Source organism: Aethalodelphis obliquidens, unplaced genomic scaffold (assembly GCF_003676395.1).
Source record: "Aethalodelphis obliquidens isolate GAN/ISIS:26980383/991018 unplaced genomic scaffold, ASM367639v1 scaffold14, whole genome shotgun sequence".
Classification (NCBI taxonomy): domain Eukaryota; kingdom Metazoa; phylum Chordata; class Mammalia; order Artiodactyla; family Delphinidae; genus Aethalodelphis; species Aethalodelphis obliquidens.
Window position 1 is genome coordinate 14,631,587 of NW_020837958.1, and position 12,826 is coordinate 14,644,412.

At 47.9% G+C, this 12,826-nt stretch overlaps 1 protein-coding gene across 1 annotated transcript in view; it reads right to left on the minus strand.

Annotated features, from left to right (window-relative positions):
* The window catches only part of KIAA1549L (KIAA1549 like), a 134,177-nt gene that overhangs the window by 13,550 nt on the left and 107,801 nt on the right, over positions 1-12,826 (minus strand). The window contains exons 17-19 of the mRNA XM_027115069.1: positions 4,542-4,639; positions 1,825-1,973; positions 527-678 (exon numbers count right to left, since the gene is read on the minus strand). Of these exons, the coding sequence (XP_026970870.1) occupies positions 527-678; positions 1,825-1,973; positions 4,542-4,639 (399 nt within the window). The remainder of the gene's footprint in view (positions 1-526; positions 679-1,824; positions 1,974-4,541; positions 4,640-12,826) is intronic.

Sequence of the window (12,826 nt, forward strand, 5' to 3'; positions counted from 1 at the left end):
GAAGACAGGCAGAAAGCTTTAGATCTACATGCAAAGTAATTCAGTCTCGGGTTTCTAATCCTTCATTTTCTGGTATTGCATCTAAACTTTTCACAGGATTTCAAAGCTGAAAGGAACAAATTTAGTAAAGGCTTTGGAGCCAGAAAGATGCAGGTTTGACTGCTGAACACATCAGGGAAATAATACCTACATGACAGGTCTCGTGAAGATGAAATAAGATAACATAAATAGAACATCTAATATAGTGCCTGGCACACAGAAAATACTTAAAAAATGGTAGTTATTATAAAACTGTATTTGATTAAGGGTGCCCTCTGGAAAGAGGTGGAATCTGACTGAAGGCTCCTGTGTCAAAGGACATCACACTCCCCTCCCTGGCACTGTCTCCTCTAATAGCTGATTTTAGCCACCTGGTTGGTGGAAGGGGGCCTGAGATAACAAAACACTCATTCTCAGCCTCACATCCCTTTTCTCCCTGTAGGGTGTCAAGCAGGTAAAGTTGTGAGGGAATCAGCGAGGGTCTCACCGAATCAGCCCACTGGCTCGGGAGCTCATTCTCTCCTGCATAAGACATCCAGGCCTGGTTCCTGTAGGACGAGGGAGGCGTCGGGATGAAGTAGCCGGTGAAGCCGGGTCTGCTGGCAGCTGGAATGGCGAACACTGCCGGCACCGTATTACCTGGCATGGAGGAGATGTACGGGCGAGATTAGGCTGGCACCTCGCCCACTGGGCTGACATATGCACAAGCTGGGGGAAGCTCGGAAATGGGAGGACTCTGGCCTTGGGGGAAGGGCTGATGGGAAGGCATCCCATCTCCACCTGCAGCCCCAGCCCTGCTCACCTGTCCAGACAGTAGTGGAGGCATCACCTGCTGGGACTCAGACCTAGCTTTCTAGAGAAGTGACGGCTCACAATCCTTGCCGAGCCCTCACCAACTCCCCCATCCCCATCCCAACACCCCTGACCTGCTGGGGTGCCAGGTGTTTTTCTCCCAGGAGGATGGGTATTTTTCAAAAGCCAAGAAGAGGAACCAAAAGGAATAGATTTCACTGGTGGCATTTCTGGACACAGTATGCTTTAGTAAGTGTTGACAACCGGGTGTTTGCAGTTTTAGTCTAAAAGGTATGGTTTGGATAAATGAAAAAACCCATTACGGCATGTTCAAACCTCTGTGTTCATTGACATTGTTTGTAATAGCAAAAAACTGGAAACAACCAATATGTCTCTCACTAGGGGATAGGATAAATGGTGGCATATCACATAATGGAATACCATATGGCAGTGTGAACAAGTGAACTAGATCACCATGTGTGTAACAGCCTGGAGAACTCCTGAAAATGTTAAGCCGAGAAAACAAAGTGCAAAAGGAAAGGTACAGCTTAACATCACTTATGTAAATTTAAACTATACAAAGCATTAACATATACCATTGTATAGATATACATATGGAGTGAAAGCCCATGACTTAAAGACTGTGATCACCTCTGGGGAGAAGGGGAATGAGTTGGGAGTGGACAGTTGTATCTGGAATGCTTTAAAGATATATATAATAATTTTTTAAAAGGCCTTAAGTCTGGCAAAATGTGAACATCCACCCTGACCGTAACCTATCTTAATATTTTGTCAGAGTTCAGATCTTTTTAAGAAATAAAAGCAGTAGCTCTTCTAGCCAGGGCTACTGAAGTCCGGAGGGGATCCAGAAATACAGTTGCTTTGATTCCTGACGGTAGCGGGTAGAAGGTGGAGAGCGGGGAAGACAAAGTGCACAGCACGGGGGCTGGTGCAGGGCGCGGGCTTCTTCCAGGCCTTTCTCCTCTTGCCCACCTGAGTAATTTAAAGCCGACTGATCCAACTGCGCCACAGACACAGGGCCTCGGGACACCTGCGCGAAGGAGGCGCTGTCGTGCAGCTGGGCGGGCTCAGGCCCCGCGGACTCGGCCATCCTGGTCTTGCTCCCAATATCCGAGGTGGACCTGCGGGGTGGGGGGGAAAGGGGCCGCCTTAGCCGCCTCCCAGGATCGCGGCCGGCCGGACAAGGCGGGGCTCCCGGGGCAGATCACGGCCGAGGATGGCTTCGGTCTCCAAGCCCCAGGACGGCGGGGTCCTCAGGCCTGGGTTTGCCCCCGAATAACAAAAGGGGCCTACACGCCCAGGCCTGGAGCAGCCGTCGCAGTGGCCCTAGCTGGAGTCATTTTTAGATATTCAAGGTCAGTGCTCCCCTGAGGGTGACTCTCATGTCTCTGGGGAGTAGAACACTTAATTTCCACATAAAAATGAGCCAAGAATTAGCGCTGGGTCTTAGCTGGGGATGGTCGACCTAGTAGGTGATGACATCATCGGCAGCCAATGGGAAGGCTCCGTCTGGAGTGCGCCGCCACTCCCCCTCCTGTCACCAGGACCGAGACCCTGGAGGGCTGCGGGGACTGCGTTCCCTGCTGCTACTGGCAGGAAGCAAGAAGCCCTAGGCTCTGGGAAGCTCGGGCTGCTCCCGGAAGCAGGAGCCTAGTACTTTCTGGGCATTATGAATGAAAGAACACTTTTTTTTTAAGTTCCACAGGCAAGCAGAGAATCTGGCGCATTTAACACCTCTCTCCACTTATAGCTCAGAAAGCCATGTAAGAAGAGGGGGCTGGGGTGAGGGCACGGGCCTCTCCCCCTAGTATAAAGGGTGCTGTAGCCAGGCTCTGCCTTCCCTTTGGTAGAGGCACTTCGGGCTCTCCTAAAATTAGAGTGGAGGGAGGCAAAGGCTGCCAGCCCACAGGGCCACCCTCCAAGCAGAGGCAGGCTGTCACAGTAAGAGCAGAATAGAGGCGCATCGGGAGCCTGGGTTCCGGCTGCCTCCTCTCTCTGAGCCCCAGCTCCTCATCTGTAAAATGAAAGGGGAGGATGACTCCATCTCAAAGGTTCTTCCCTGGTCTAACCCTCTGGGTTCATAAGGAAGGCAGGGACCTCCTGGTATTTGGCAAGGATGGCAGACGGTGCAGGACATGAGAGGAGACTGGTGGTTGAGAGAAGAAATAAGAAATAGGTGCTGGGGCTTCCCTGGTGGCGCAGTGGTTGAGAGTCCGCTTGCCGATGCAGGGGACACGGGTTCGTGCCCCGGTCCGGGAAGATCCCACGTGCCACGGAGGGCTGGGGCCGTGAGCCATGGCCGCTGAGCCTGCGCGTCTGGAGCCTGTGCTCCGCAACGGGAGAGGCCACAACAATGAGAAGCCCGCGGACCCGCAAAAAAAAAAAAAAGAAATAGGTGCTGGCCTTCAGCAAACATAGCTCAAATGACTGATTGAAAAGCTCCTCCAATCCAGAACCCTCAGGAGCAACTATTCCCCAGGGAGGGTCAAACACAGGCTGTGAGGATTAAACTACACATCAGGGTGGGTTGCTGGGGGCTCAGTAGTATAGGGTCTCCCTTCCTTTCTCCATCCCTCCTTCTCCCATTTGCTCACTCCCACAGCCCTGGCTTCCCACAGGCTGTTTCCAGGCATCTGCTACTCCTTTAGAAAACCATCCTAGGAAAATCCCTGGCTTCTGCTCTGTACACTCGGCCACCTTTGAGGACTCCCAGAGCCTTTGAGATCATTTAGGTCAGTGCCCTCATTTTACAGATAAGGAAACAGGAGTCAGACAGGTGAGGCAATGTGCCTGGAGTTCCACAGCGCGTTACTGGCAGGTTAGGGTGGAACCCTGGTCTGCCGCTTCCCATCCCACCCTAAGCTTGACTGGGGTCAAAGGGTGGTGTCTACACACAGCTCGGCATCCTAAACTGCTGGAAATGAAGGCAGGTCGTTTCTGAGGAAAACTCATTTCTTTTCACCATTTTGACAAAGTTCAGACCTGTGGCCCACAAATAGTGTGTGATCAGCATGTTGGAGGAAGCTATGGTAGGAGGGCCAGGGCAGTGGCCCGTACAGGCCCCAGGGCACGGGTGTCTCTCCTGGCCTTGGACATGATGACTATTCCAACCTCCCCCAGGGCTCTTGGCTGTTGTTTCTTGTCTATCTTTATTTAAAACATGTGCTTTTTATACTATTACAGAGCAAAGAGATTGCTAAATATATGTTTCACAGCTGACCTATCCAAGTTCGTGGGCTTTCATCCTCTCCATCTTGCAAGTCAAGAGTTAGGGCAGGAGCCTAGACATGCTGCTCCCCGGCCTCTCGGACACTACCCCTCAATAACAAAGGGCCTTCTGGGTGCACACACCTGGCAGGAGGTGCCCAGACTTGAGGCGGCTGTTGTGATGGCCCAAGTTGGAGTAATTTTTAGATGTTCAAGGTCAAGGTATGGGGCAGTTGACCTTGGGTTTTTTCAATTGTGGGTTCTACAGGACTTTCAGTTTTCAATGGTAAGAGAGTAGGTCAACCCTCTGTGGCCCCCACTCCCTTCCTTCATGGTACTTGGGGTGTCCCAGGCACATGGTTGTCTGTACAGGTGATGCACCCTGAATGGGGCAGGGCAGGAAGGAAATCTGTCAGGGAGGGGCGCACAGGACCCAATCCTCTGCAAATATTCCAAATAAGGCAAAGAAAGGAATGTGTTACCGCCTGAGAGAAGCGACAGCCACTGGGCCAGTCCGCGGAGGCACAGGTGGAGGGGGAGAGCCCATGACCATTTCAGGAAGCTGGGAAAACCTGTAGGCCTGTGAAAGAGACGAGCAAATAGAGGGAGATGTGTTAAAACCCGGTGCCCATCAACACACAGGTTCTTCTTACTTAAAAGGGGAAGCAAACTTCCAAGGGTTAGACTTTCCTTCTTTCCTCAAACTTTCCCCTTCGATCTCCCTTAACATGTTCCCCGGCCCACTCTTCTGTCTCATCTGCCACCATTCCCCCCTTTGCTGGGCCACTGCAGTCACAGAGTCCTTCAGTTGTTCTTAGAATCTGCCAAGTTCCTTCCTGCCTCGGGCTTTGTACATGCTGCTCCTTCCCCCTGGGATGCTTCTCTCCCAGTCCTTCCCGTGGCTCCTTCCTTCATTTCATTCATCCAGCCCCATATTCCATGTGAGCCCCATTTACTCTGTCTCCATACTCTGTTTTATTTTTTGGCATAGCAGTTGTCACTCTGGTATTATATCATTGCTTACTTATTATCTGCCACAAACTAGACTGTAATGAGGGCAAGGGATTTGTTCTCAGCTGCATCCTCACGCCTGGAACAGTGCCTGTTATATCATGGATGAGCAATAAATATTAGATAAGGAATGAATCATTGATTGCATTTACTTTCTCACTCACGGAAAGTGGGTTTAGTGGGGGAAAGCAATGGGTCTGGAGCCAGGAAGTACGGGTGGAGGCCCTAATTTGCTGATGAATAGACTTTATGTCCCTAAGCAAGTCAGGTGACCTCTCTGGGCCTCAGTGTATTCTTCTGAAATGGGGACAAGGATACCTTGCCCAGAGGGCGTGGGTGCAAAGTAGATCAGGCAAGAGAGTGTATGTGTAAGTATGTTGTGATCTATAAAGCACTATTCAAAGATAAGGGATCAGAAATGCCACAAAAGTGAAGACTTTAATCAACACAGGAGGGGAGAAAAGGAAAATGGTCAGAGACAGGACCAGACAGCCAGGCCACAGCCTCTTTGAGCAGGAGAAAATCTAGAAATGCTCTCTGCGAAGACAAAGATTGGCTTGTGCTTCTCATTCATTTTTTTCTTTAGGTATCAAGGCCTGCCAGATCTCTTGAGGAATAAGATCATAGGGCTGTAAACCTAAAGGCATCCAGACAGAAAGTAGCAGCAGAGAGAATCCATACACAGGATTCTTTAAACCGAATGAGGGCTTCTCCCTTCAGCATCATGGCAGGCTACCTACTCATAAGGGCCTCCCCAGTAAATAACAAGTAGATTCTGGATAAAACCTGGCTTTTAATGCATGTAGGAATTGCAGGATATAAGGAAAATCTTAAGGACTCCACCCACTACCCACCCCATCCCTCTCACATCTCAGCAAACTAAAATAAAAACTGTGAGCTGAAATCAGAGGTAGAAACAATGAGTAGCAAACAAATATGAAAGGTGGGATTGCCTGGAAAACAAATGCCATACTGGTAATCAATTAAGAGATCAAGCCTGGGATAGGGCAAGGTGAGGCAGGTGAAACTGAGACCCTTACAGCCAACCTGGAAGGGGCTAACATCGGCTCCTCCCAGGGAGGAAGGTTGGTAATGCTCCCAGGCTCAGGCAGAAGCAATTGTAAGTCCTCTTTGGAAGAGATATTCCTAACCTAGGCTCTCAGGATTGGCACAGATTGAGATGAAGCAAAAAGGAGCTCATAATCAAATATCAGAAAACACACCAGAAAACATAAGTGAAAGTTAGAAAAAACAACAAATTTAGACCTTAAAGGACTTTAGAGTTTGAAATTTCCAGATACAAAATAGAAAGTAACAAGGTAAGAAATGTTTTAAGAAAATAACTGACCAGACAGAAACATTATCAGAAATGATCCAGCAGATTTGAAGAAGAACAAACAGAACTTTTAGAAGTGAAAATATTACTGAAATAAAACACTCAATATAGGCAAATTAAGTAATAGATTTGTCACAGATGGAAAGAAATATAAACTAGAAAATGAAATTGAGATTACTAAGGATGAAACACAAAGAGACAAGAAGATAGAAAATATACGTCTCAACAAATGACCCAATTTCGTTCCTTTTTATGGCTGAGTAATATTCCATTGTATATATGTACCACGATGACTAATAAGAACCTGCTGTATAAAAAAATAAACTAAAATTTGAAAAAAAATAAAAAGAAACTCATTAAATGGATAAAAAAAAGATAGAAAATATAAAAGAGAAATAAAAGATATAGAGGATGGAATAAGAAGGTCTAACATGCAGTTAATCAAAGCCCCAAAGGAGAAAAGTTGGAGAAAGAAGAAACAATATTTGAAGAAGCAATGACTAAGAATTTTCCAGAACTGAAGAAATAAATAATCATTTTAGGAAGTACAATATATAACAAGAAGGATAAATAAAACAAAATACACACCTACATACACTGTAGTGAAATGGTAGAATACCAAAGACAAAGAGAAGGTCTTAAAAGCAGCCAGAGGAAAAAAAAGGCATATCACCTGTAAAGGGATGACATTTAGACTGACAGATGACTTTTCAACAGCACCCAGAAGACCATGGTATGCAAAGTGCTCAAAGAAAATAACTGTCAACCTAGAAATGTATCAGCAACAGTAATTTTCCAGAACAAGAATGAAAAAACATTTGCCCAAATCTAGAGGTACTGGCTTAATCAATATGGAAAGCGACATCACCATGCTGCATTTTCCTTTTTAGCATCAGTAAGCTATTGGGTCGGCCAAAAAGTTCGTTTGGGTTTTTCCGTAAGATGTTCCATAAGATGTTTTTTGGCCAACCCAGTATGTATGCTAAGGTAGTATTCAGGGAACCAAAATCTTAAGGTCCACTGGATCCTAAGCTCCTTGCGGTTCAGCAAGAGCATCTTTCTCATCCTGGCTCTCCCGCCTTACCAAGCAAAGTGCTTTGCACCTAGTAGTGCTATATAACTATTTGTTGAATGAATGTTGAGTGAACCAGGAGTCAGGAGACCCAGGCTCTCATCTTGATTCAGTCATTCACATTCTGTGGACATGTCATTCAGTCTCTCTGCATCTCATTTTTCTGTTTTCGGTTTTCCTTGTGAAATACGTCATTGGAGTAGTTCATGAGCTTCCAAACAAACATTTCTTTAGCCATGAAACCATTCTGACATGACCCGAATACATAACCAGATTAAAGCAGAACTGCTCTGGTTGAAGTTGGGGGTAGGGATGCCTAGGTGACTTTGGCCCTTTGCTTACCTGCATGATGACACCCTGGGGACCTCCCTGAACCCTACGGTTTTACAGAGTTTGAAAATCATTGTCCCGGAGGTCCTTCCAGCTTTGCATTCCATTATTATCAACAAACTAACAAGTAAGGATATGTCTTTCCCAAAATAGAGAAAGGGGTGTATAGCCCCTCTTCTCTCTTCTGGCCTCTCATGATATCAGTAGAGGAGACAGACAACTTATTTTTATCCCTGGTTCTTGGAAGGCTTATTCTGTAGTCAACACAGTTTTCCAGCCAAGAAAATGCATTTTATGTCTGTCTTGTAACAGTTCACCAAGGAATTGATGAAAAGTTCTGAACTTTTGACAAAAAGTACCAAGGGAGTTTCCTTCTTTGGATGATTTTTCCAGGTACAAAGCAAGACTACACAGGAGATCAAGGTCTCCTTTGGTCTGTATCCTTGGGGCTCCCTGTAGCCACAGAGACCACATAAAAAGCAGAAAGGCTACCTGTGCCCTGTGCTAATGGCTGAGGAAAATCCCCCCAGGAGTGTCTTCCTACCTCCCCCTGTGCGGTTTCCCCATAGTTCTAAGTCCTCCTGGATTCGCATTCTGGCTCCCCTTTCCATGTGTTTGGAACCCGGCTCCCTGCGGGCTGCTTTGTGACTAGGATCCCACTAGAAGCTATTGCTCAAAACTGTTACCCAGTTCCAAGTTTCCAGTTCTGTGACAGTGGCCGTGAGGGGCCCAGTCTGGCGCCCAAGGACACCATCTTTTGGGATCCCTGGCCTCTGGCTAGAAAGGAGATCACACACTCAGAACTGCAGGCAGTCTTTATAAATAGCTCTCAGGTCTCTGAGGTGGAAGGAGCCTGGATGTGACAAGAATAAGCCACTCTTTGGGCTCAGAGGTTTGGTTGTAAAAGTAGAAGGGAAGGTGACCACAGTTTGCTCAAAGCTCCAGTCCTGATGCCCCTGGGCAGGGGGCGAGGGGGTGGGTCAGGGCCATTCTTTTTGGCAAACCCAGTGGAGAATGAGCCCGGGTGAGACCCATTGTGTGCTGGACCCTCCTTGCGCATGTGCAACCATCCAGAGGGGGAAGCTGGTGAAGATCAACCTCAAGGGGTAGCACTAGAGGGGTGACAAGTCAAAGGGGCAGGCTGCAGCTGGAGGCACAGGTCAGGGGTCTCAGGCTTTGCACTGGTGGGAGCACGAGGAACAACAGGCCAAAGCCCCCCACCCTCATTGGAGGCCCTTGTCCTGTGACAGCAAGTCAGCCTCAGGTCAGAGCGAACGTGCCAATCTTTCCAGGCCTGCTGACAATGCTGGGTTCCACTGCAAGGTGCCCCTTCCACCGCACCGTGCTGACCCTGCGAGTACTGCTCCGGGCACAAGAAGTGTCTAAGTCTGCATGCAGCTACAAATAACTTTACATCCTGGTGCACAAAGTAGAATCTTCCAGCGGACAGTTCTTATTTAGTTGAAAACAGAGGGCATTGTAATGGAAGACTGACCCCACGGTGCAAACCCAGTGCTTATCTTGATCTGTCAGTTCACCAGGAGTTACTGCTGGAGCAACACTGAGGCTTCCAGGCCCTGGGAATCATAGAAGGTTCAAGTTGGAAAGAGCAGGAGACCACACCTCTTACCTTAACACAGGGAGATATGCATGCCCAGAGAGGTGAACTGACTCGTTCAAAATCACATAGCCAGTTAAGGGCGCTATCTCGCAATTCTGAGCTAAGGGTGGCATGATGCAGAGGGCAGGGGTTTGGAGTCAGACAAAACTGGATCTGATTCACTTTGTTGTACAGCAGAAACTAACACAACATTGTAAAACAACTATACTCCAATTAAAAAAAAAATAAAAACAAACAAACAAAAAACTGGAGTTGAATCCTGGCTTGATCTTTACCAGCTGCTTGACCTCGAGTAACTTACCTTCTCTGTCTGTTTTCTCCTTAGAGGATGAAAGTAACAGAATCACACCCCCATTTCAAAGGCTGTTTAGAAGACCCATTTCATATGTTAATATGACATTTGGCACATAGTGGGTACTCAATAAATGATATTCTCTTCCTTTTGAGACAAGATAATATTTTGATATAGTAATTGTAGTAACCAAGACTTTGCCACCACGGTTCCTTGAATCCAGGGCCCTTCCCCTGCCCCAAGCAGTGAGGGCATCGCACCTTCCTGCCCCAGGGAAGGAAGGCCACCCCCACTAAAGATGGCCCAAGAGCCAACTCTTACTGGCATTTCAAAAGTCCAAGCTACTGAATTGCAAGCATTTAGGATTTTGAATATCAAAAACCTAAGCCCTTAGAGCGCTGAAGGCTGAAGGCTGATGCCAAAACAAGCGATTTGGAAGAAGTGAGGTACTTTTAGACCACTCTGCCCTCTAAACACCCTTAGGTTAGGAAGAAGAGGAGAGCTTAGATGCTGATGGGTCTGGAGAAGCGCCTCAACCTGGGAGCACAGGGGGGTGGGGAGGTGAAGAGAGAATAAATATAAGGAAGATGCTAGAGAGGGGAGAGGGGCAAGGGTGTGTGTGTGCGCGCGCGCGCCCGTGCACGTGAAAGAGAGAGACAGAGAGGGGGAGAGGGGAGAGGCAGAGAGAGAGGGAGAGAGAAGGCTCAAGCATGGGAGGAGGGGAAGGAGGGATCTGGAGAGAGCTTTAAGCAGGAGGACCAGGACACAGCTGTGCTCTACCCGGACTAACACCTGCAGACTAGATGGAAACAAGCAGCTCTCTGGGACGTCAGCCAGATGAGTAGTTAGATGAGAGCAAACTGGAACAAAGTCCTGAAGCCTCCTCCCCACCCTGACCAGGCTTTGCACCATTTAGCTCCCCCTCCCCCGCCCCCTCAACACACTAAGCTTTAATCGGAGGTGGGGACGGAAACCCTGAACTGAGACTGAACTTTTGGCGCTGGAAGATTACAGGAAAATAAACTTACGTGTCTTGCACACCTGAGTTTGTGAGCTAAGATACATACTCCTCTCCTCCCTCTTTCTCTCCCTTTCCACACAGCCTTCCTGTACAAACTGGTTTTTACTCACTCGAACGATTAAGCAGACGCTGGGTACTCTGTTGGTTTTCAAGGGGGGCTTCCTTGGGGCAGTCCAAAGGCAAACAGCCCCAGCCCAGGCTGTCCCAGGTAATACAGAGCGACCCACCTTCGTGGACTCCTGGGAGCTGGGCAACGCTCCATTGTCTGGCTGCTAGCATAAATGATGCCATCTTGGACCCGTTCAGTTCCTCCTGTCCTTCCACTGACCCTACCCAAGACTGTACTGTGTGGTAAATCACTTCTCTGCCGTCAAGGGCTTTGTAGTTAATAGATATTATTTAATGACCATTAGGTCCAGGTGGCCTCTATGCTCTGTTACTCTCCAAACAATGATAAAGACCTTCATGATGTAGTCCCCGCACCCACAAGACTAATTACCCACCATAAGTCTTGATGTAGGAATGCACTCCCTGTCTCCAAGCACATACCCCCATACCCCAGGTTAACTATAAAATTGTCCCAGTAGCCCCTCTGTGGTGTGGAACGCAGCCTGTGAATGCTTCTGGATCGCCATCTGCTCCATCCTACCCCGCATGTAAGTTACCCTATAACACACTGATCCATTGATTAAATGGAGCTACCTGCCTCCTTTTGCAGTCTCCAGATACCTTCTCGGTTTGGTGGGTTTCCTCCATCCTTAAGCACCCATCAACACTGCTTGGGGTAGACCCTCTCCCGCTGTTCCACCTTCAGCAAACTGCCAATGACTTCTGTGCATAACTGACATTGAATTCCCATTCCCCCTCCCCCCTTCCTTTCCCGCCCCACCAAACTTGGCCAGATGGGAGCTCAGAACAGATTCAAATTTGATTTGGAGAAACATAAGAAATGCAACGTTTCTTGAAGCCAAGTGTTGGGGTGGATGCAAACTCCTGCCTGATATGCCTGCATATCTCATCATTAATGAAGGTTTCAGAAGGGGATTTTTGGTTTTGTTTTGCTTTGTTTTTGAGGGGAGAGGAGGAAAACGGGCTGTAATATTATTCTCAATTCCATCCTAATGGAGATGTCTCTCCTACAAGGGGCAATGATAGGAATGGACAAAATCCCATCAAACTGGATAAGCTTCCTTATAAGATCACACTCTGAAGTTTAGGAGATTTGAGTTCTCATCAGAGACCAGGACATCCTCTGGCTCACCTGGCCAGAGGGTGGAAAGAGCATGGGCTTTGAAGTTAGACAGCCCTGAGTTCTAACCCCGTTCTGCCCTTTAGAGCTGTGTCAGCTTGGGCAAGGTTCTTCTCTTCTCCAGGCCTCAGTTTCCCATGGAGTACACGGGGATAGTAATGTTGACTTCATAGGGTGGGTGTCAGATCAGAAGAGACAGCAGCACTTAGCTTAATGTCCTGTATACGGCGGGAGCGCAAGAGAGGGCAGCTGGTATTGTGCTATTATTATTACTATTAGTTGCATCTGTAAGGTCTCTAGTGGGGAAGATGCTTTCACCCCGAACCCTTTCTCGGAATCCCGACACCAACAGGAAGGTTGTAGGATGTTTTCATTCCCCTTGGCACAGACTCATTACGGTGTCAAGTCCAGTTTCCTCCCAGATTCAAGGGGTAGAATATGGTCAAGGGTCTCCTGAACTGCAGTGCAGAAATCCCCAGCTGCCAGCAGTAACCTTCTCCACGATGTACATGCCATCAGCCTGGCCGAGTGCATTTAGAACCACCGGCTTCCCACTATCCTACAGCAGAGCTCAGAGCGCTTCCTTTTTGGAAGCTGGAAAGTAATCACAGTTATCATTCTAAACTGCCACCCTGTCCATTGATTTCCACATTATCATAGCACAGAGGGCTTGGCAAGAACTTGGGTTAAGAATCATCACTGCTACTGTGTATTGTTAGCCACTTCTCTTTTCATTAAAATAAGGACCTCATTTTTTGTTGGCAAAAGGAAACCTTAATAACGAAAGAACTGCCTTTGATGTTGTTCAGTTTGACGGCCCATCTCTCTGCTGTGT